The sequence below is a fragment of the Neovison vison genome, chromosome 8 (genome assembly GCF_020171115.1).
Source record: "Neovison vison isolate M4711 chromosome 8, ASM_NN_V1, whole genome shotgun sequence".
Classification (NCBI taxonomy): domain Eukaryota; kingdom Metazoa; phylum Chordata; class Mammalia; order Carnivora; family Mustelidae; genus Neogale; species Neogale vison.
The window spans coordinates 67,417,453-67,441,949 of NC_058098.1; the positions used below are offsets into that span (position 1 = coordinate 67,417,453).

At 40.5% G+C, this 24,497-nt stretch overlaps 1 protein-coding gene across 2 annotated transcripts; it reads left to right on the forward strand.

The window, feature by feature from the left end:
* Positions 1–292: 292 nt before the first annotated feature.
* Positions 293–23,617, forward strand: GINS1 (GINS complex subunit 1). 2 transcript variants are annotated; one of them, XM_044263829.1, is made up of 7 exons: positions 293–494; positions 10,176–10,240; positions 13,788–13,886; positions 14,390–14,480; positions 18,450–18,566; positions 20,550–20,624; positions 23,076–23,617. In XM_044263829.1, the coding sequence occupies exons 1-7, from the start codon at positions 468–470 to the stop codon at positions 23,142–23,144; spliced, it is 543 nt and encodes a 180-aa protein (XP_044119764.1). In that variant the 5' UTR covers positions 293–467; the 3' UTR covers positions 23,145–23,617. The 2 variants fall into 2 exon arrangements, with proteins under 2 accessions (XP_044119764.1, XP_044119763.1); XM_044263828.1 differs by lacking the exon at positions 293–494 and adding an exon at positions 4,219–4,433.
* Positions 23,618–24,497: the final 880 nt, after the last annotated feature.

Here is a 24,497-nt window from a genome sequence, read left to right on the forward strand (position 1 = left end):
CGCGGCGCCAGGCTCTACGGACCGGCGCCTGGGACCAGGCTGGCCGCGTCAGCCAATTAGCGCCGCGCTCCCACCGGCCCCGCCCCGCCCCGCCCCCTCCTGGGTTCCGCTGGGAGCGCGCCCAGCGTCCCCGGCGCCGACCTGCGGCCATTTTGGAGAAGGGCGTGCGGAGCCTTGCGGGGCGTCGCAGGCTGGTGGGGGCCGAGCGACGGGTGGTGCAGGCGAGGAGTCTAGGCTAGGGCGCCGCGGCGGGGAGGGTCGCCTTTGCCGGCATGCTCAGCGCCGTGAGCTTTTGCACTCGGTCCTGCCCCAGATCAGTGGCCCAAATGTGGAAGGAACACGGCCAGAAAGCACCCAAAGAGCAAGAGCCGCAGAGGAGAGCTGGCTCCTTCCTCTCCCGCCCCAGACTGGTTTTTCCCTAATGCTGGAAACCCAACGTGAACGAATCCCTCGGAAACGTTTCTATAATGATTTATGAGAACAAAAAGCAAAAGGTAACAAGTCACCATTTTCATGATTTATAACTATTTTCCCACAAGATTTTACTTTTTAAAAAATATGCTTTCAGGTGCTTTTCTTTTTTTAAACACAAACATATAGGTAATTTAATTTTTAAGTTTAGGGCTGAACGTATGAAAACTGTACTCATTAAACAATATACTTCTTAAGTCTATTTGATTTTAGATTTTTGTAAAATAATTAGTAGCTCGAGCAGGAGACTCTTGACCAGGTTGGGAGTAGAGATTACTTAAAGAATCTTAAAAAAAAAAAAAGTGGAAAAAATATGTTTCAAAGATAAATTTACACTTGTGAAACCCAAGTTAAGAACTAATTCAGGGGCGCCTAAGTGGCTCAGTGGGTTAAGCCTCTGCTTTCAGCTCAGGTCATGATCCCAGGGTCCTGGGATCAAGCCCAGCATTGGGCTCTCTGCTCAGCGGGGAGCCTGCTTCCTCCTCTCTCTTGCCTGCCTCCCTGCCTCCTTGTGACCTTTATCTGTCAAAGATTAAAAAAAAAAAGAAAAGGAGAAATTAGTAGCTCCTTCTATTAGCTTTGTAATGATACTTAAATTGTGAAAGAATTTCATTAATTGTGTTATAAAAATATCCCAACCAGCATTCATATTTGGGTGGATATCACCAAATACTCTTTTAGAATTTAAATTGTGAATTCTTTAAACTGTTATACTAGCACATACTGGGATTAGGAATCCAGAAACTGAATTTAAAAAAAAAAATTTGACCCTATCACTCACAAAATCCTCTTTAATAGGAAAAAAAAAAACAAAAACAAGGGAGGGCTGTTGAGAAGAGAAATGTGAGGGTTATTGAGTCTGGCTGGCATTAGGCCTTGCCCATACAGTCCTCAGCTCTTGGTCCTGTAGGGGCCAAGGGCCAGGCTGCTCCAAGGTGGGCCACTTTGGTTTGAGGATTATTTTGAGCTAAAGGCAATTAAGACCCTATAGACTTCCTCCCTGTGGATGAAACTTTTTGCCCCTCCCTTGACTATATAGAAGAATCTAAATTGGGGGGTTTTCCCAGAATAATTTATTACCGGAAATAAATTTTACCTGAGTGACCCATCTATATGGCAAGGCAAGTATCTAATTACCAAACATTTGCTCTTTTTATTGCCCTGTGACTTACATTCTTTCCCTTCAAAGTCCCAGACCCCTATCTGATTCTCCTTAGTTCAGGATAATATACAGATACCTTATTTTGCCTGACTATCTTTGGAATTTCCATGTCAGTGTGGATTCCCTGTATGTAGGAAACTAAATTTGGTTTTCTCCTATTAATCTATTTCATATCAATCTGATTCTTAGTACAACTAGAAGGTCCTAGAAGGGAACAGGAAATTCTTGCTTCCTGATATTCCACATTGACTTTCTGTATGGTCTTTAAATACCATCCTATGCTGGTGACACCCACATTTGTATCTTGTACCCCTTCCTTGAACTCCAGGGTCTTCTATCTAATGGTCTACTCATCCACTCTGATATCCTGTAGGCACCTAAAGTTACTATGTTCAAAGCTGAGCTCCCAATTCTTTTCCCATCCCAAACTCCATGTGTAACCTTCTTCACCTCAGGAATGGCAATACTATACTTCTATTTCTTTGGGTCAGAACCCTGGGATCATCCTTGAATCCTCCCTTCTTATGTCTATCTGTATTACCACTCCTTTCAAAATCTATCCAGGATGCCACCATTTCTGACTACCTCCTCCATCCGCACTCTGGCCCAAGCTGTCATCCTCTCTCATTTGGATTATTTTACTAGTGTAAGTGGTCTCCTACCTCCACTTTTGCCAACTTTTGTCTACTTAACTCACCTGTCACAAAGTTCTTTTTAAAGATGTAGGTCCAGTCCTGTCATTTGTTTGCTTAAAATAACTGTATGGTTTCCCATCTCACTGAAGATAAAACAGAAAGCTTGTGAAAGGGTCTCCAGCCCTCACTCTGATCTCAGCCACCAAGGTCTCCCTCCCTTACTCTGCTCCAGTGTCACTGCCTCCTTGCTGAAGCTGGGGTCTCAAGGAGAGGTGTGGGTGGCATGTGTGTGAGTCATACATCCCCCTCCTTGGGGTCTTTGCACTTGCATTCCTCCTGCTGCTAATTCTCTGCCCATTCTATGGCCCCATCTCCACATGGATTATTCGCTCCCCACTGCAGGTCTGTGCTTTATCTGAACACTAAGAAAACCCTCAGGTCCTCTCATCATCACTCTTTTTACCTGCCTTGGTTTATTCTCCTGAGCATTTTTCACGAATATATTTATCATTGGTATATCTGTATCCCACACTGGAACATAGTCTCTGAGAACAAGGACTTTGTTCACTACTTTATCTTCAGTATCTAGAACAATGCACAGAATATAGTAGGAACTTCATAAATATTTGCTGAAGGAGTAATGAATCACCACCACCCTTCTGAAGTGTGTACTGTTGCCCCCATTGTACTGGTGAGGAAATGAATCTCAGGCCAAGGATCTGAAATTTAAAAGGTTTATGACAAAGAAAGGTGGATACTGGTGATTGTTGGAATACAGTCTTGTAGCACCGACCACTATGGATCTTGTTTTTAATAAAACTTAGCTAAATTATCCCTGACTGTAGAGCTGAAAAGGAAATGTCAATTAGCTTAAAGATTCAAAGGCTTTGTAGTCCATTCCCATGCTCATTCTTCAGATTACATATCTGTTGTATCTTTATTTGCAAAAGAGGACCATAGTTTCTAGGGTTACCTAGAATGAATCCAGTAATATTGCCTTTTTTAAAAAGTTTTGCTTTTTTAAAGGTAACCAAATAAAACAAGTTGTCTCTACAGCATTAATTTTCATCTCTGATTCTATATGATTATGAAAATTTCCATAATCATGTAGGTAAGATTATGGCTGTGTGAATTGATGTTAATCTGGGTATTTTCCCCCTTTGTAGGCTTCCTGATTAAAACTATTTCCCAAATGTTTTTAAATGACTCCTTTAAAATCAAAGGTGATTTTGTGGGGTTCAGAGCTTAAATACAAAGTCTGTCACTTTAGAAGCTGAGTAAACTTGGTGGGTTATCTATTCAGTTGTTGGGGCGCCTGGCTGATTCAGTCCTGACAACCCGCAACTCTTAATCTCAGGGTACTGAATTCAAGCCTCAAGTTGGCTATGGAGTCAACTTAAAAAAAAAAAAATTATTTTGCTTTCTAATCAGTACCAAGGGTCTTTTAAAAGCTACCTTAGGGTTAATCATGAGAATTAAATGCTACATATGTCACACTCCCTACCACAAAGCAGATACCCAATAAAAGTTGGTTTCCCTTTTGAGCAAACAAAAGCTCACACTGCACAACGAAAACGAAATGCTGCGTCATTGTATTAATGCACACCAAGTTTCTGAGCATTCCTTCTCAATCTCAAAGTAGAACCCCGTTGAACCTAAATGAAAATGACTCGACCTAATTTTAAAAAAAGATGTTGCGAGATACGTATATATCGCGAACTGAGCTTCAAAAGAGAGCCTTTGCTCAGTTTACAGGCCGGAACCCAATCCCGCTGACTCCCGCAGCTGCATGGGTTTCCCTAGGGAAGGATGCGCCCGCGAAATCATCCTCAGCTTTCACCTTTCTTATAGTGCGGCTGCGCAGCGGAGGCAATTGTCCTTTGGCCGCCGCCGTAGGCCACGAGGCCGTGGAGCGCGTTTCTATTGGCTGGGCGTGTTTGGCGCCAAAGAGCGAACCGGAGGCGGAGGCGAGTACCTGCCTCTGTGGGACTGGAAACCACCCGATCCCCAGAGCGGTGTGCGTGAACCCGGCGACCGTTTGGCGTGAGAGCCGGCGGTTGACAAAGCCTCGGGACCCGGGCGCGGACGATATGTTCTGCGAAAAGGCCGTGGAGCTGGTCCGCGAGCTGCATCGCGCGCCGGAAGGGCAGCTGCCCGCCTTCAATGTGAGGGAGGACGGGGTCAACCGGGCTGGTCTGGCTGAAGGCGCGGGGCCTGGGAGAGCGGCGGGCGCGCGGGCGGGCGGAGGGTGGGCGACCCTGTGGGTCTAACCTGCGTCTCCTCCGAGCGTGGGCTTTCTCACCGTGTCAGCTCCAAAGTAGGGAACAAAAATTTTGAAACACTGAAAAACGAAACATAGCAGGAAAAAGAGCATTCATGTTTATATTACGCAGCGATTTGGTGAATTTCTTATTGCCTTCAGTGTTTCCTACATACAGCGTTACTGCTGGTTCCTTTGCTTGACCAAGCGTATCTTGGCTGCCCGGTAACCATCTAGCTTTTGTTGAACGCTAAGGCAGAAGAAGATAGGCCTGTAGAGCCAGGCGGGGATTCGGGCTCCGTGGTGTGAGGTTGGAGCAGTACTCCGGCTTTCTGTGGCTGTCCGCTTCTGCAAAAATGAGAAAGAGCATAATAATAGGGCTCAGTTCTTCCTGTAGTGAGGGCCCTCGGAGTGGGATGTATATGTGTAGGTCCTCTGGACAGTGCCTGACACTCAAGGAGCAGCAAAGTGACTGTTTGCTGTTAATTTTCCGTGTTACAACAAGACCCCAGCTCTGACACCTAGGACAGGATGGTCTGGTTTGTTCCCTTGTCTCTGGTTTCCTTACACCTCCGCAATTTGGGGATTTTTATGAGCCTGACCCCATAGCCCCCTACCTCTCTCTCCCTACCTAGCCCCACCTGTCCTTTACTCACTACTATTTATTACCATTATTCTTAATTTTCTGTTACTACCCCAAAAGAATGCTAAATATGTGGTCTGTGTTATCTGCTGTTCTCATAAGAACGCTTTGAGATTTAAACCATTTCTTCTAGCCACGTATACAGAGGCTTAGGAAGATTAAGTATCTTGGCTACAGTAAGAAGTGAAACTAGGATTTAAATCCTGGCAGTCTGGCTTCAGACCTGCACTGTAAGTTCTATACTTGACTACTTTACCTAGCATAGAGCAGCCGCTGTGTGAATGTCAGGGCATGTTCTGCTGGAAGAGGGGTAAAAAAAGGAGTATTAGAATGCAGTGTGAGGACACAAGAGAGGCATACACAGGAGCATAAGGAGAAATGTTGATATGAACTGGAATAGAGGAGGGGGCATTTGGGCCACACCTGGAAGGATAAGGTCCCTACTCCAAGAAGGAAGATAGGCATTGCCGCTGAAGGATACAGCCTTGCAGAGATTAATGGTCACATAGGAAGGGAGGGACTAATGTGTGTGCAGAGGCTACATAGGTGGGTTCTAGACCTAGGAGAATTGGGTATTAACGTATAAGGCATTTGGAAGCTGGTAAAGGATTCTAAACAAGGGAGTGATAGGGCAGTTTTTTATCTATTGAGGGTAATGATGGCAGCACTACGTGGAACAAATTGGAGATGAGAAAGAACAGTGGCAGGGAGATGTTATGGGCGGTTATGATCACTCCTTTAAAAAAAATCCTTAAAAAAAAAAAAAGAAATTATAGATCAAGTTCAGGGATTTGTGCAAACTTACAACATATTGGCGCAGAACCTCACCTTGAACACAGGTTTCCTAGATTCCGGTCTTAAACCTCTTCAAACATAAGAAAATATATAATTGTTGTTCTTCAAGGACAGTTACTTCATTTAAAAAGTTAGGAGACAATGGTGGGAAGTTCAGAGATGCTGGAATGCCAAGGGGTGCAGGCTCTAAAATAGGACTCCATGCTGCATTTAGATAACTAGGCATATGAGGAGACAACCTCAAAGCGACACTTGTCCAACAGGAACTGGCCACAACAGCCTTGCGACTGGCTCTGCAGACCTTGAGTCCATCCAGCAACCTGTTTCACTCAAATTTTAAGTTACCACTTTTGGGGGGTGTCCAGGGAAGGAACTTAAAACTTATAAAATCACTCCTTTTTCTAGGTCTTAGTTTGGCAGGGCACCTTTTGCAGTTTTGCTGCATGTGCACCTTCTGCTGACAAACCCACCTGCTAGCCAAGTTACTCAGCAGCCTGGAAGACTCAGCTTGAGGAGATTGGCCACTCCTTGACATAGCCAAGCAGGGACAGGCCAATCCATCTGATTGGTCTGATTGTTCCTGTAGACCCGTGGCCCACAGGAACTTCCAAGAATCATTCCTCCCAGGAAGATGATAGTCAGTAGGTCTAGAGCAGGACTCTGCCTTATTCATTCCAGGATCTCTCAAGGTTAGATGCTGTATTCAGCAAATTGAAATAATTGTCCACTTTCTATATGCAGAACTGGTAATAATTTAAGTGAGTTTTTAGGAAAATTATCTTGGGCTCCCAGCCTGAGGTGGGAATTTTTACTATAGATAAATCTAAATCTGAAAGCATGTATGTATTTTTATTTATTTAAGATTTTATTCATTTATTTGAGAGAGAACACAAGCAGAAGGTAGGGGCAGAGGCAAAGGAAGAGAGAGAAGCAGATTCCCCATTGAACAGGGAGCCCCTCCTAGGGCTCGATCCCAGGATCCTGGAATCATGACCTGAGCCAAAGGCAGACATTTAACCACCTGAGCCACCTAGGGGTCCCAGCATGTGTGTATTTTATTTTTTTTTAAGATTTTATTTATTTGAGAGATAAAATACAAACAGGGAGCAGGGCAGAGAGTAAGGGAGAAGCAGACTCCCTGCTGAATGGGAAACCCAAAGTGGGAGTCAGTCCCAGGACTCCCAGGGTCATGACCTGAGCTGAAGGCAGATGCTTAACTGACTGAACCACCCAGGTGCCCCACATGTGTGTATTTTTATAAAATTTCACATGTCTTTTTTTTTTTTTTAAGATTTTATTTATTTGTTTGACAGAGATCACAAGTAGGCAGAGAGGCAGGCACATGGAGAGTGGGGGGGAAGCAGGCTCCCCGCCTAGCAGAGAGCCCAATGCTGGGCTCGATTCCAGGACCCTGAGACCATATCCCAAGCGGAAGGCAGAGGCTTAACCCACTGAGCCACCCAAGGGCCCCTCACATGTATCTTTTTTATGCCTGTAGATCTATTACTCATCCAGGAGTTTTAGCTATTTCTTAAAATATTATTTGCTGATAAAAGGAATACTGAACTGAATTCTAATAGATCAGACTTTTCCATGACCTCTTTTTAACTACTTGAGCAAAGGGAAGATAGAAATCATGCTTAACGTTTTTTTTAATTAGGAATTATATATTTTCTTATGTTTGAAGAGGATTAACTTCTTGATTTTGTAGTTATACCAATAGTCCCAAAATGTTTTTGCTACTGCATACATTTTGGTCTTAAAAGTAGCTGGGTCACTTATCTTTGGATTGCTGAAAGACCTACTGTGTAATATTTATGAATTTTAGAATTTTAATAATTTTATTCTTCCAAAGGAAAATTTTTTACAAGTTTGCCCCAAGGTGGAAAGTAGAGAAACTCCTTTGGTCCTTCTCTTGTTGCAAACCAAAAGTGTTCATTTTTTCTAGTAATCTTTTTTTTTTTAAGATGTTATTATTTAGGGGTTCCTGGGTGGCTCAGTGGGTTAAGCCTCTGCCTTCAGCTCAGGTCACGATCCAGGGTCCTGGGATCAAGCCTCACATCCGGCTCTGCTCAGTGGGGAGCCTGCTTCTCCCTCTCTCTCTGCCTACTTGTGATCTCTCTCTCTGTCAAATAAATAAATAAAATCTTTTAGAGGCACCTGGGTGGCTCAGTGGGTTAAGCCTTTGCCTTCAGCTCAGGTCATGATCTGATAAATAAATAAATAAAATCTTAAAAAAATGTTTAAAAAAAGATTTTATTATTTATTTGAGAAAGAGAGTACATAAGCAGGGAGAGGGGCAGAAGGAGAGAGAGAAGCAGATTCCCCACTGAGCAAGAAGCCCAATGTGGGACTCAATCCCAGGACCCTGGGATCATGACCTGAGCAGAAGGCATTATTACTACCCTTGTAGTAATTTTTTAAATTTTAAGATCTGTTTTCATTATTTATTTACTTATATTTATTTATTTGACAGAGATCACAAGTAGATGGAGAGGCAGGCAGAGAGAGAGAGAGAGAGAGAGAGAGAGAGATAGAAGCAGGCCCCCTGCTGGGCAGAGAGCCCAATGTGGGACTCTATCCCAGGACCCTGAGATCATGACCTGAGCCGAAGGCAGCGGCTTAACCCACTGAGCCACCCAGGCGCCCAAATGTATACATCTTTATAACCAGTGCCACAGTCAAGATTTCTGTCACCCCAAGGGTTCCCTTTTCCCCTTTTGTAGCTACCTACTATCTGCAGCTGTGGCAACCACTGATAGACTTTCCATGGCTACAGATAATTGTCTTTTTTGGTGGGGAGAGGTTTCTGGATTCAATGTGCTAGGAGTTGCATACTTTTTCTGTAAAGGGCCAGCAGGAATCATACAGTATATACTCCTTGGTATCTGACTACTTTTGCTTACTACAGTGTATTTAAGAGTTTCTTTAATCAGTTATGTTGATTGCATAAGTTGTCGGTAATTCATTCCTTTTTATTGCTTTTTTTCTCTATTTTTATTTATTTATTTATTTGACAGAGAGAGAGGGAGATCACAGGTAGGCAGAGAGGCAGGGAGAGAGAGAGAGGAGGAAGCAGGCTCCCCGCTGAGCAGAGAGCCGGATGCAGGGCTCGATCCCAGGACCCTGAGATCATGACCTGAGCCGAAGGCAGAGGCTTTAACCCACTGAGCCACCCAGGCACCCCTTTTTTCTCTATTTTTTACTGTGGTAGAATATATATACAACATAAAATCTGCCATTTTCAGCAATTTTAAGTGTACATCAGTGCCATCAATTACATTCACATCATTGTACAACCATCACTCCTCTGTCCAAAACTTTTTCATCAACTGTGACAGAAACTTTGTAACCATTAAGCAATAGCTCCCCATTTCCCTCTTCCCTCAGCCCCAAGTAACCTCTAATCTAATCCCTAGGAATTTGCCTATTATTTTAGATATTTCAGGTAAGTGGAATCACACAATATTTAACATTTTATGTCTGGCTTATTTCACTTAGGATAATGTTCCGAAAGTTCAGTGCATGTTCCTTCTTATGTCCAAATAATATTCCATTGAGTAGATATACCATATTTGATTTATTAGTTCATCTAATAAATGATATTTGATGATAGATATTTGGGTGTTTTTACTTTGGGCTGCCATAAATAATGGTGCTCTGAAAATTTATGTACAAAGTTTTTGAATGAACATGTTTTCAAGTTTCTTGAGTATTATACCTAAGAGTGGAATTGCTAGATAATATAATTCTATGTTAAATTTTTTTTTTTTTTAAGATTTTATTTATTTATTTGACAGACAGAGATCACAAGTAGGCAGAGGCAGGCAGAGAGAAAGGAAGAGAAGCAGGCTCCCTGCTGAACAGAGAGCCGGATGTGGGGCTTGATCCCAGGACCAGGACGCTGGGATCATGACCTGAGCTGAAGGCAGAGGCTTTAACCCACTGAGCCACCCAAATGCCCCTATGTTAAATTTTTGAGGAACCATCAGAATGTTTTTCATAGGGCTGCATCATTTTATATTCCTGTCTACAATGTATGAGTGTTCCAATTTCTCCTTATCCTCACCAACACTTGTTACATCCATTCTCATAGGTATTGCTTTTTGATAAGATATCAAAATCAAAGATAAACAGTAGATCAAACATTGCTATGGACTTGGTGGAGGAATTAATAGATGTGTATCAATATCATTTTATATATTCTAGGAGGATGGACTCAGGCAAGTTCTGGAGGAGATGAAAGCTTTATATGAACAAAACCAGTCTGATGTGTAAGTTTTGACAGATAGATGTCTTTTTAAAGAGTTTTTATTTATTTGAGAGCACAAGCAGGGGGAAGGAGGAGAGGGAGAGGGAGAAGCAGGCTTCTCAGTGAGCTGCAGCAGCCCAATATGGGGCTCAGTCCCAGGACCTCAAGATTATAACCCCAGCCAAAGGCAGACACCCAACCAACTGAGCCATCCACACACCCCTGATGAGATTGATATTTTAAAACAACTTAAAAAATATGATACTGAAGTAAGATAATGTTCCATCAGTTTTTAGATATGATTTTTTTTTTAAATTCTCTGTGAGCCTGATCATACTGTAGCTATATAGGACTGAGGGGATTTGTGTTGATCACCCTAAATTTATGGGGATTCAAATAGTGCATGGTACATAGCAGATGCTCAGTAAATATTTATTTGAATCATATGACAGGGTATTAGAGTGAATTTAAAAGAAATGAGACAGCAGCAAATAAAAATTCTAACAAAGTTAAATCTAGAGTTTCCACTGCTCATTTTCACTAATAGCTGCCTTGGTGCCTTAAATGGGTAACAGGCAATTTGTAAACTTAATAGGAGCTGCAGTGATTTCCAGCAGCTTTAGCAAAGTTTGCCTAGAACCAGTGCTATAGAACGCTACAGCCTGGTGTGTAAAAGAGCTCTGGGTTTAGAGAACATTTAGAGCTGAGCATGGTGGTGGCACAGTGGAGCATTTGGGCTGTGTGACAAACTTCGTAAGTTCTTGTGATTTGGTGAAGAGTAAGATACAAGGAGTACCAGCTCTGGGATCAGAGGTGATTTATCCAGATCTCAACCAACAGATGTCAATCAACAGATGTCCGTCTGTGACCTGACATTTCATTTTTGGCCTTATTAGGTATAGTGTTTTGATCAGTTACTTGGGCATAGAAATCAGTAACATGCTGGTAAGATCTGTGGAGCACATGAACAGTGGGAGCATTTTCCAACTGGGTTGTTTAAGGAGAGATACAGAAAAATCTTCTCAGGTGGAATGAAGGAAAGAACCATAGCAGGTTTACAGTAAGTATAAGGCAAATATAAAGTCCCAAACTCAAGTTCCCAAGCACTTTGTTCATTCAGTAATTCATGTAACAAATATGTACTAAATGATTATGTGCTGATAGGTGGCTCTGGTATTTCAGCTGTAAACAACACAATAAAGATGTCTGTTCCCATAGCCCTCAGTCTAATAATGCAGAAGATAGATAACAAATAAATACAGATATGCCGAATTGGGATACATGCCATGAAGGAAAACAACAGTTCTGGGAGAGAAAATAATCAATTAAAGGCAGACTTAGATTGAGGTATCAGGGAAGTTCTCTCCAAGGAAGAAACTTTTCAGCTGAGATCTAAAGGAGAAGCCAGTTTCAGTGAGGCAATGACTGGGGGCAGAGAGTGTCCTAGGTCGAGGGGGCAGTATATGCAAAGGTCCTGAGTTGTGAAGGAGGGTGGGGTGCTCAGGACAGTGATAGTTAAAGAAGACCAGTGTGGCTGAAGCTCAGCAAGCAGGCAAAGGGTAACACAATTTTAAGATGGTGGCATGGTTATGTTTTAAAAGATCACCATAGCTACTCTGGACAATAGACAAGGGGACCAAGAGAAGAGGGAGGCATGCTGGCCATCCAGGTGAGAGCAGAGGTGACCTGGACTAAGTAGAAAGTGAAAAGGTTAAAGACATATTTATTTAGGAGGTGGCCTGACAGGCCTTAGTCCAGTAAGGGAATGATTTTCCTGTATTTGCTGTATTTGTACCATTTGCAAATTTGTGATCCAAAATTATGTGCCCCACCCTCCTAGTTTCTTTCTTGGTGGGGTGTAGGGATCAGTCACTATTATTAGTTTCTGTTAAAAAATTTTTGTCAGAAGTCTATTCCTTTTTAATTACTCGTGTAAAAGTAAATTTTTTTAGGAAGTTATTATGTACTTAATGAAATACTCTGGTATTACCTTGGGTATATTTTATTTATACTGTTTCTTTATAATCCAGAGCACACTGTAAACAACCTGGAGGATGAATCTGACTTTCAGAGAGTGACAGAAATGTACAGAGCAGATGTAGAAGACAGGATAGGACAGGGACATAGATATTTCCCTCTATTTTCAGGGCCTGGAACAGGCACTACAGGAAGGAATCCCTTTTTGTATCTGTCCAGTTCCTTTTATTTTTATTTATTTATTTATTCATTTATTTATTTTAAGATTTTATTTATTTATTTGACAGACAGAGATCACAAGTAGGCAGAGAGGCAGGCAGAGGGGAAGACAGGGGAAGCAGGCTCCCAGCTGAGCAGGGAGCCTGATGCGGGGCTCAATCCCAGGACCCTGAGATCATGACTAGAGCCAAAGGCAGAGGCTTTAACCCACTGAGCCACCCAGGCACTCCTATCCAGTTCCTTTTAAAACTCCAAAGTAGATTCTTACTCAGTCTGTACATTGTCTTTGATTTGTTTTTTTCCATCATTTTTATTATGGTAAAATATAAATAACGTAAAATTTGCCATCTCAACCATTTTAAGTGTACAGTGCAGTGGTAGTAAATATGTGCATAATGTTACACAGCTATCACCACCATCCATCATCATAATCTTTTATCCTGTAATACTGAAACTCTGTGTCCATTAATTATACATCTGGTTTGTGGTTTTTTGTTTGTTTGTTTTTAAAGATTTTATTTATTTGACAGAGAGAGCTCACAAGTAGGCAGAGAGGCAGGCAGGCAGAATGGGGAAAGCAGTCTCCCCGCTGAGCAGAGAGCCCGATGCAGGGCTCGATTCCAGGACCCTAGGATCATGACCTGAGCCAAAGGCAGAGGCTTTAACCCACTGAGCCACCCAGGCGCCCCATACATCTGGTTTTTAAATATGATATTTATCTAATATCTAAGGAGATGTACATTTTGTAGGGTAAAACCAAAATTTTTCCCTCTCTGTGTGAACAACACTGCAATATAGGACACATACATGTTGAAGATCAATAAATATTTGTGGGATAAATGAAGGATCATTTTTACTACCATTTTAACTTACTTTATTGCAAAGATTTGGAAAAACCATTAAAAGAGTAGTCCTATTTAAAATAAAAATATGATATAAGATCATAATCTTGTTAACCATGATGTTAACTCCAGCATGGTAAAAGAATTCTAAAAAGTGAGTAAACACAATGGGTGTCTTTTGAAAATAATGAAGATTAATCAGTGTGCAAAAATGCAAAATACCAATGAATACTTAATACTTAAATACTTAAGTGAAATACTTAAATACTTAAACACTTAAGTGAATACTTAAATACTTAAATGAAATGCTGATAGCATGATTTTAGGTAAATTAGTTTACTTTTGGCTTTTTTGTCTTTTAGCATACCAATTAAAGCTCTTATGTGGAGGCAAGTACTATTTGTTTAGATTAATCGCTAATTATAAATAGATAAAAACAAACGTGGAGGTCAGTTGTTAGTTGGCTTTGAAATTTTTCCTTATGCTGAAATATGTATATTTGTTCTTTTCTTTTTTAAATGTTCTTACCAGGAATGAAGTAAAGTCGGGTGGACAAAGTGATTTGATATCAACCATCAAGTTTCGACACTGTTCTTTGTTAAGAAATCGACGCTGTGCTGTAGCATACCTGTAAGTTTCTCAGTTTTTGCTTGTGGTGCAGGGAATAAATGGAGGGCTTCCCATGTGGTTTCCTAATTAACCATTTCAAATGGATAACAGACATTCTTAGATTTGTTTTTCCTGTATAAGCATTCTAAATACTTTTCTTTCTTCCATTAAATTTTTTCATTGTGAAAAATTGCAGTATTCATAAAACTAGAGAGAATAATACTATGAACCCCCATGGAGACATCATATAGGTTTAACAGTGTTTTATATTTTCCCATATTTGCTTCATCTTGTTTTATTTGCCTGTATTAATACTATTCTAGAAACTGATGGGCTTTTACCACTGAATACTCTAAGAAATAAGGACCTTTGGGGCCTTTTCTCCCATGACCATGGCACCATTCTCAAACCTAGAGAAAAAAAGAACTCTTCACTGCACCCATCCAGCCCATATTTATGTCTCCCTGTCATTCCCAAGGTATCTTCTTATAGTCATGCGATCTCGTACCTTCTTTCTGTCCTAGGTATGACCGATTGCTTCGGATCAGAGCACTCAGGTGGGAGTATGGCAGCGTCCTGCCCAATGCCTTACGATTTCACATGTCTGCTGAAGAAGTAAGCTAGTACTGTTGTTCACGTTTCTGATTCTGGAAAATTGTGGTTGTGGCATTGTTCTGTAATAGTATTTGTATAGTAGAGTATAGCATAGTATTTTTCTATAATGGTATTTCTCTTTAAAATCTGTTTTTCAGCAGTTTTTGGTCTGTATTTACTTAGTATATAGTATGATGAGAATGATAGGAGTAATTCTAAATGCTATGTGGAAACCTCTCAGATTAACAAGATTAAGGGTTCCATTATGTTACTTATTAGTGATCCATTTATAGGATTAAAGAAATGGCATCATTATTTAGGGATTTTCCATAAAGAGAGAGAGTGTGTGTGTGTACTTTCTTATTCAACATGAATACCTTAACAAAACTCTTCATTTGTCCCGTCACTAAGGCCCAGAGCTAGCCCAATATTTAAGGACACAGGATTAGAGTCAAGTAAACTTGGGTTCAGAATGTTGTTTCTGCCACTGTCTAATCTTTGGTAAGTGACTTGAGTTCTCTCTCTATGTCTAAATGCCCTCGTTTACACAATGAGGGTGGTAGTACTTACCTATTCTAGGCTTGAAGTGACTTCTGACACTATTAGAGTTAGACCAAACTTCCCCACCCACAGGTTTGGGGGTTTCCAGGGCTTCTTTCTGACTAACTGGTTACAAATTTGAGGGGTCCTGCTATCTCCTTAGGTTTAGAGCTTTGAATATCTTGATTCCAGTCAAACTTCCAGAGAGGAGAGTGGAGATAGAGATGGAACTCAGTCACATGGATGGTGTTTTAAACAATGGTGCCTGTGTGATAAAACCCCAGTAAAAATTCTGGACACCAAAGTGTGAGCCTCCCCAATTGACAGTACTTTTTGTGTATTGTTACATATTGTGCCAGAAGGGCAGTGTGTCATGATTCCATAGGGAAAGGACACTAGAAGCTTCATGTTTGTTTACTGTCAGGGAGCAAGAATGTCCTGTCCCCTTAAGGTCCTTTTAACCAGAATAAGAATCGAATTGACATGAGCTAGATTTTTTGTTTTAAGATTGTGTTTATTATTCATCAGAGAGAGAGGGTATGCACAAGCCAGAGGAGAGGCAGTGGGAGAGGGAGAAAATCTCAAGCAGACTTTGTGCTGAGCACAGAGCCCAGTGTGGGGCTTGATCCCACAACCCTGAGATCATGACCTGAGCCAAAGTCAAGAGTGGGGCACTTAACTGACTGACCCACCTGGGTGTCCCAACATGAGACAGATAAACAGGAAAAAATAAAATTTCATATATACAGGGAATCCATATAGACATGGAAATTCCAAAAGCAGGCAAAATGAGGTATGTATGTCTTTTCTGTTGTTGTTAAGTAAGCTCTGTGCCCAACATGGGGCTTGAACTCAAGACTCTCAGATCAAGAGGATCAAGAGTCATATGTTCTACCAGTGGAACCAGCCAGGAGCCTCAAGGATTAGGGGTTTAGGACTTGAAAGGGAAAGAATATAATCCTCCAGAAGAATGGAAAACAGCAAATGTTTGGTAAACAGATGTTTGAGGGGATGGGTGGGGTAGGGGGTGAGGAGTGTGCACCCACAGAAACAATGAGACAAAGAGAGGCTTTGTTATCAAATAGGCTTTGCTAGTTCCCTCCCTGTCTACCATACCTTGTTCAGAGAATAATGTGGTTGTCTATGGTGGGAACTCTCTTCCTGGAGCAGATAGTTAATCTAAATTTTTTAAGGCAGTTGTAAGAGAGGCAAAGAGCTTTTCCATTTTCTTTTTAAAGGTTTTTGTTTATTTATTATTTGACAGAGAGAGAGACAACAAGAGAGGGAACACAAGCAGGGGGAGTAGGGGAGAGAAGAAGACTTACCGCTGAGCAGGGAGCCTGATGCAGGCCTCTATCCCAGGACCCCGGGATCATGACCTAAACCAAAGGCAGATGCTTAATGACTAAGCAACCCAGGCCCCCCAAAGAGCTTTTCCTGAATCTGCTGGGTTTAAATTGCTTTTTAACTCAAAACACTTCTTGCTAAATTGGCCCATATTGGGGTGACCTACCCTTTGCCCCTGTAGTACCTTGCCAGACCTCACCATTTGCCTCTTCCTTCTGCTGCTAGTGTTTCTTATCCCTTTCATTATGGTAAAATTGTGATTGTAATTGTAGCTTTTTCCACAGTTCTGTGAGTCATGTAGGTGCATTATTAAACCTGAGGGCTCAGGCAGGCGTGTGCGCGCACACACACACACTTTCTTATAAGGATTATGAAGACTTTTTCTATGGAATCTTTTAGGAGCTGTATTGTTTTACCTTTCACGAGGAGATCTACAGTACTGGCATTGATTTCTGTGTATAATGTTGAATTTTGAATACGGATAGTGAGATAATCCAATATCACTTTATTGAAAAGGTCTTTTCACCATTGCTCTACATGTGGTGCCACTTTTGTCATAAATTGTGTGTCAGTATATCTAAGGATTTGGGATAGGGGACTTTCTCTTCTATTCTCTTAATCTATATGTTCTTATACCAGTTCTACACTGTTGTAATTATTATAACTTTATTGTAAGTCTTGAGTAAGTATTACCATCTTGTTCTTTTTCAGGTGTGTCAACTCTTTTTGGCCCTTTGCATTTCCGTGTAAATTTTAGACTCAATTTGTCAGGTTCTATTTCTTTTCTTTTCTTTTTTTCTTTCTTTTTTTTTTTTTTTAAGATTTTATTTATTCATTTGACAGACAGAGATCACAAGTAGGCAGAGAGGCAGGCAGAGAGAGAGGAGGAAGCAGGCTCCCCACGGAGCAGAGAGCCCGATGCAGGGCTCGATCCCAGGACTCTGGGATCATGACCCAAGCTGAAGGCAGAGGCTTTAACCCACTGAGCCACCCAGGTGCCCCTATTTCTTTTTTTTTGGAGATTTTGGTTGAAATTGAATTGAATCTATAGGTGAGTTGATATAATACTGAATCATGTATGTGGTAATCCCTGCATATATTTAGGTCTTAAATATCTCTCAACAATGAAAAAAATAACAAATTTACTTAGACGTAACTTATATAACATAAAGTTTACCCCTTTAAAATATACAACTTGGGGTTTTTTGTATATTCAGACTATCTGTTATCACCCATCTTATTCCAGAACATTTTCATCACCCCCAAAAGAAACTCTGTATCCATTATCAGTTAATCTACATTGTCTCCTGTTTTCCCAGCTCCTGGAGGTTACAAATCTACTTTTTATATAGGTTTTTGTATTACGGATTTTTCATTTAAGTGGAATCATGTAGTAAGTATGTGGCCTTTTGTGCCTTTCACTTAGCATGTTTTTAAGGTTCATCCATGTGCTAACATGTACCATCCTGAGGTATGGCTGAATAATATTCTATTGTATGGATATACGTATCTTATTCACTCATCAGTTGATGGACACTTGGCTGTTTTTCTCAGCAGGGTTTGTTTTTTTGTTTGTTGTTTTTTTAAAGATTTTATTTATTTATTTGACAGAGAGAGATCACAAGTAGGCAGGGAGGCAGGCGGGGGGGGGAAGCAGGCTCCCTGCTGAGCAGAGAGACCGATGCGGGACTCGATCCCAGGACCTTGAGATCATGACCTGAGTCGAAGGCAGCGGCTTAACCTACTGAGCCACCCAGGCACCCTCTCAGCAGGGTTTTAATGGTTTCCAGAAAAACTATCAATGCAGGGTTTAGAGAGATTATAATTCTGAAATGGAGTTTTTATCTGGTCAAATGTCTCTTAGGTCTGTGATTAAGTATGCTAGAATGTAACTTCTGTGAGCATAGAGATTTTCACTTTGTTAAATGATCCATCCTAAATCCCCAGACCAGTTCATAGCAGGCAATTCGTAATACTTGCAGTTTAAATGAATGAATGGTCAGTAGTGATCTATGTGGGAAAATGTGCTATTTATGAAAGGATAAATATACAATTTCTGCAAGTTTTTCTTTTTATAACTTTGTAAAATGACTATATTTACAGATGGAGTGGTTCAATCGTTATAAAAAATCGCTTGCTATCTATATGAAGTCACTGGGAGGAGATGAAGGTTTGGACATCACACAGGATATGAAACCTCCGAAAAGCCTATATATCGAGGTAAGTATACCTTTTAAGATGGATTTTTCTTGGTGTGCCTGGCTGGTTCAGTCGGTAGAGCATGATGCTCTTCATCTTGAATTTGAGGCCTATGATGGGTGTAGAGATTAGTTAAAAGTAAAATCTTTTAAAAAAAACCACTAAGATAAAATAGATTTTTCTTCAATGCATAGATTATGCTGACGTTTGTCTAAGAAGAGGGAGTATATGAATATATATTAACTTAACATTAAAAAAGAAACATATATCCAAACCAAAAATGTTACCTCTAGGGGGATGGTGGGAATAGGATAGAATAGCTAAAATTTTCTGAATGTACATATTTTAACAGTGTTAACTTTGGAACCATATATATGCTTTATATATTATTAAAAAAACTAAAGTGGAAGACCAACCCGTAGATTTTGAAAGCAGAATGAAACATATGAACCTATGTTTTAAGTTGGTAGATTAGTCAAACAGGAATTATTTTAAATTACTTTAAAGGCAAATAGCTTCTAAAACCAGTAGGTGAAAAGTTAATGGAGATGATGATGAGGTTTACGGATGGGTATAGGTAACACCTAGACCCACTGATCAGTCGTAACATCTAGAAAGGAACAACCAGACATTTTATGCTTCATGAGGTCTTGCAAGAGGAAGTGTGTAACACCATTTGCCAGAAAATCAAACCTGATCTGATCAAGCCTCTAGATAAAACTTCAGTTTATAGGAAATTCAGGGACTGAGGAACATGTTAAGTGACCCCATAGGGACCCACAACAAAATCTAGTTTGTGGGAAACTACCAAAGTACCCACTTTCTGTGCTCGCTTCGGCAGCACATATACAAAGTACCCACTTTCTTTATCAGTAGATTGCCAAGAGGAAGGGTGCCAAGAGGCACCCAGGTGCCTCTATAAGTCTATTTAAAGAAGCAAAAATGTAGCGTTGGGGCAGGGGAGGAGATTCTTCTTAAATGGTGTTTTTTGAACTAAGTAAAATACCTTTGGAAGTCATGTTAAGATTTCAGAGGGATGGGGCACCTGGGTGGCTTAGTGGGTTAAAGCCTTTGCCTGCAGCTCAGGTCATGATCCCAGGGTCCTGGGATCGAGCCCCGCATTGGACTCTCTGTTCAGCAGGGAGTCTGCTTCCCCCTCTCTCTCTGCTTGCCTCTCTGCCTACTTGTGATCTCAGTCTGTCAAATAAATAAATAAAATATTAAAAAAAAAAAAAAGATTTCAGAGGGATCATAGGGCATGAAATTATCTAGGAAAAGTAGAAGACTGGAACTTGCTGGTGGGGTTGGCTTCACTCATACTAATGTAAGACCTCAGGAGCACCAACTCCTATCCTGGGTTCTCATGGGAGAGGAAAACAGAGCTGCAGTCTCTTGGTAATCTTCTTGCAGTTAGAGAAGTGGTTATCAAAAGGCTGCCTCACCCCTCCTACCTCCTGACAAAGAACCTCTCTTGATTCTTCTGATGTGAGTCTGCATCTCTTATTTCATGGTGTACTTCTACATATTTCTGGGAAATAATCTGAATATTGAAGAAGATTGGAAGAATCCCTTTAAAACAGAAATTGTAGAGACTTACCTATGTTCTTTTCTCAGATACTGATATTTCATTGAAGAATCTGTTAAGAGGCAAGTTGGAATCAATAAAACATTCTCTTTACTTTGTAGATAGGTATTTTGATTTTTCAGGATTTGCAGAGGGAACACAATATGTGATGTTGTCTTCCCTCACCAGCTCCCTAGGTTTCTTTGCTATTGGCATGGACATACACATACATGTGGAGATCCTGCCATTCTCCCCATCCCAGCAGGACAATTGTCTTGTCAGTAAGGAGCCCTAGGCCCAGGTACACAGAGAAGAAACAGACAGAAAGCCTAGTATTTGTACTGGGTGGGTATTTTTATAACCCCTATTTACTTTATGGTCACTATATATTAAGCATAATTTAGATAAAACAAAAGGTTTTTGTTTTTTGTTTTTTTCAGGTGCGGTGTCTAAAAGACTATGGAGAATTTGAAGTTGATGATGGTACTTCAGTCCTGTTAAAAAAAAATAGTCAGGTATTTCTCGTGTTGAGATACTTTAAATCCTATGAGAGTGTTGAACGATGCAAATGTTAGAATCAGTAGCAAAGTAAATGTTGCCTTGTGATGAGCATGTGTATCATAAGCATTATGCTTAGTATAAGACACACTGTTTTGCCTGGTTTCTAAATATAAAGACTTGCATATATCAAGAAAAGGTTAATTTACTAGGTTATTGCTTATATTTAACACTAAGCATGTTACTGGGAAATTATCACAATGGGCCTTTTTCTAGGTAAGTGGGCTTATTCTTATTAAGGGCTTATTAAGTTGTTGGATTTAACAGCTCTCTTTGAATTTATTAAAAAGGTGCTAAGTGCTCAGGGCACCTAGGTGGCTCAGTGGGTTGCTTCCTCCTTTCTCTCTCTGCCTACCTCTCTGCCTACTTGTGATCTCTGCCTGTCAAATAAATAAATAAAATCTTTGGGGGGAAAAAAAGGTGCTAAGTGCTCATTTTCAGCTTGTAGGTCACCTTTCAAATTCTAGTTCTTTGGCAAAGAAATAGTGATATCGATCAAAAGTTTATTTTTATTTTTATTTTATTATATATATATATATTTTTAAGATTTTATTTATTTATTTGACACACACAGAGAGAGAGAACAAGTAGGCAGAGAGGCAGGCAGAGAGAGGGGGAAGCAGGCTGTCCACCGAGCAGAGAGCTTGATACGGGACTTGATCCAAGGATGCTGAGATCATGACCTGAGCCAAAGGCAGAAGCTTAACCCACTGAGCCACCCAGGCACCCCTAAAGAGATTCTTCAAGGGATCCTAAAATCTTTGATTGTGAGAGCAAAAATTTCCCTCCCAAGTATCCTCTGGGAAGTAGATAGAATGAATAGAAAGCAGATGATGAAGTGCTCTCATCAAAATCTGTATTTCTGGAAGACCCAGCAGGAAGTTGTGATTCACAAGAACAAAGCTATCCTCATAAAGCAAGATAGGAGAAAACTTCATCTCTAACACTGTCATCCTGTGTTTGAATTTCTCTCTCAAGCTCTTTGATCTCTCCACCATAGTGCCCAGGTGGGGCTGGCTCAGGTGGAAACCAGCTGAGCCTACCCCACCCCTTCCTGCTCCAGTGCTAGATAGTTGTCACTCTCTGTAGACCGTGCAGAAGCCTTCCCCTTGAGATGTTTAACTTGTCTCAGTATTGCCCACCCTCAATTATAAAAATAGAGGACAATTTTATATGTCTTTTACTTACTATCTATTTATCTACTTCTAAAATATCTGACCACATCTAAAACCAGTTTTCTATAGAATTTGGTGTAGATCATCCACATAATATAAAACAATAATAGGAAAACATTTTTTTTGCCATAGATTTCTTTATACTTGTCCATATAGCAAGCATGTTTATGTGTCCAGAAATCAGAACCCCCCTCCACTTTGTAGTAGGAATTGGAATAACTTAAACGAACAACTAAATATATTTTCTCTTTTTTTACATTTCACATTCTTAAGGCATTTTAAAAATCCATTAACAAATTAGACAGCTCGGTGTCTTCCTGACTGGTCAGGAGGTAAATCCCTGTCTCAGGGCCCATGATAGGCCTGTGAGCTGGTGAGGAAGGCCCATAGGCCCATGGAACCATGGCACACTTCCCTAAACTATTGTGATAATCCCTCATGCTGCAGTTATTTTCGAAGATTATTTGCTGTGAACTTCCTAATATAGGGTTTTGGGTTTTTACCCAAGAATGTCTATCTTTTCTTTGAGACTTCTTTGGTCATCTGTGAGATTGGAAACTTTTCTGCCTTGCTGCCTGCACTTTCCCACCCCAGACTTCAGTAAACGCTCCCATTTTAAGCCCCTATGTTTTGGGGGAATCAGACAGGGAGAATCTTTTTGGCCTCAGAATGAGAGTGGTTTTCTCTTGGAAGGACACAGTATGAGCCTTAGCTGGGTACCAGTGTCTTTACATGCAGTGTGTGAACAGCACCCACCCTGCAAATTACAGATACTTCTAATCCTTGAAAAATACAGGAGGATAGAGGCTACTGTAGTTATGATGAGAATAAACGTTGAGGCTCAATACTAGAGAAGCTTAATTGAGAAGAAGCTCCTTTCAGTGGTCTTCCCAACAAGCTGTTGTCCCCTTGTGGTCCACTGGTGCAGAATCCCACCCTGGGGTTTTCTGTGCATAAATCCCAAAATGCAGATGACAAAATTCCTGCTGGAATGCATAAGTCTTCAGTTAAGTTTAACTGAAGCAAACTATAAATTTATTTATAAAAATCAGAATTCAGTAGAGTTTTAAGTGGCTTCAATTTCAATTGACTAAAATAACAAATGTACTTACGTTTAGCTACTCAGCTGCTTGAAAAATAGGTGATCAGTTGTTTGTTTTAATGATGCAAAATGTAATTTTCAATTCTTTTCCAATTTTTTCTCTTCCTCCCTCTCCCCGCCCTTTCCCTCAGCACTTTTTACCCCGGTGGAAGTGTGAGCAGCTGGTTAGACAGGGCATTCTGGAGCATGTGCTGTCCTGACCTTGTGCTGAGGCGCCACTAGGCTTCCCTGTGGTGTGAGGGGCAGCCACACAACGGAATGTGCTACACGTCCATCTCCACCCTCATCTCTTTGATTTTAAAGGTTCTTTACAGAAGTTCTTTAAGATAACTAGGAGTATTATCTGGCAAAGGAGTGGTTTGCTTTTCTTTTGTACAGGATTCATCCTCTTTGTAATAAACTGTAAGCTATGTCTTTAATTACAAGATTCCTACAGTTACTACAATGTGGTTTTTTGACAAAATTTTTTTAATGGAAGTAAACATTTGTTAATATTTGATTTTCTTTGTCCTCCCTGGTAATGACTTTATTTTTCCAGTGTACATTTCCAGCCCATGGTATAGCATACTGTCTTATAGTACAAATTCAAGGAAGGTAATACCTTTCCTAAGTGATAAAACTTTGGCAAATTAATATAGTACTCTTTAATATAATAAAATTCTTTTTTGTTGTTGTCGGGGTCATGTGTTACTTTAGTGATAATTTTCACTCCAAAAATGTTATTTAAGTACCAGAACAAAACACTGTGGTTTATAATGGTGCTTTATAGCGGAACAAGCTATTTTATGCAAATTAATATGTCTTTTAAGACTATGTAATTTCTCTTTTTATTTATTTATTCATTCAGAGGGACAAAGGGAGAGAGAGAGGCAGAGGGAGACAGAAAGCGAGAGAGAGAGGGAGGGGCAGAAGGAGAGAGAGCGAGAACCTTAAGCAGGTTCCATACCCAGTGCAGAGTGTGATGTGGGGCTCGAACTCTCAACCCTGAGATCCTGACCTGAACAAAAACCAAGAGTCGCACACTTAACTGACTGAGGCACCAGGTTCCCCTGTAATTCCTCCTTTTAAAGAGCATTCCCTCAGGGGCTCCTGGCTGGCTCAGTCATGTAAGTTGTTGGTTGTAAGTTGGAGCCCCATGTTGGGTGTAGAGATTAAATTAAAATAAAACTTAAAAAAATAATAAAAAATAGAGCATTCCCTCATACAAGTTTGTGAACTTTATCATGGCAGGGTAATTGCATTCAGGTGGCTCTGCTTTGCAAGAATTCCAGTGCATGACCAGTTTTAAAATTCTTCCTTAAAGGAGATTATTATGCCAATATGATTTACAAGTACTTATCAGAAATTATGAAATTTTTCATAAATACTGGAATCCTCAAAATTAGGTAGTCATTTCAAACAATACTACTTTCAGATGGTCCCTTTTATTTAGAAACTCTACACCTCTTTGGTTTGATGAAAAGTTATATAGCTTTTCTTCAGCTTATCTAAAAAAAAAAAAAAAACTCTACCTAAATTATAGTTTTTTTAAAGATGTATTTATTTATTTCAGA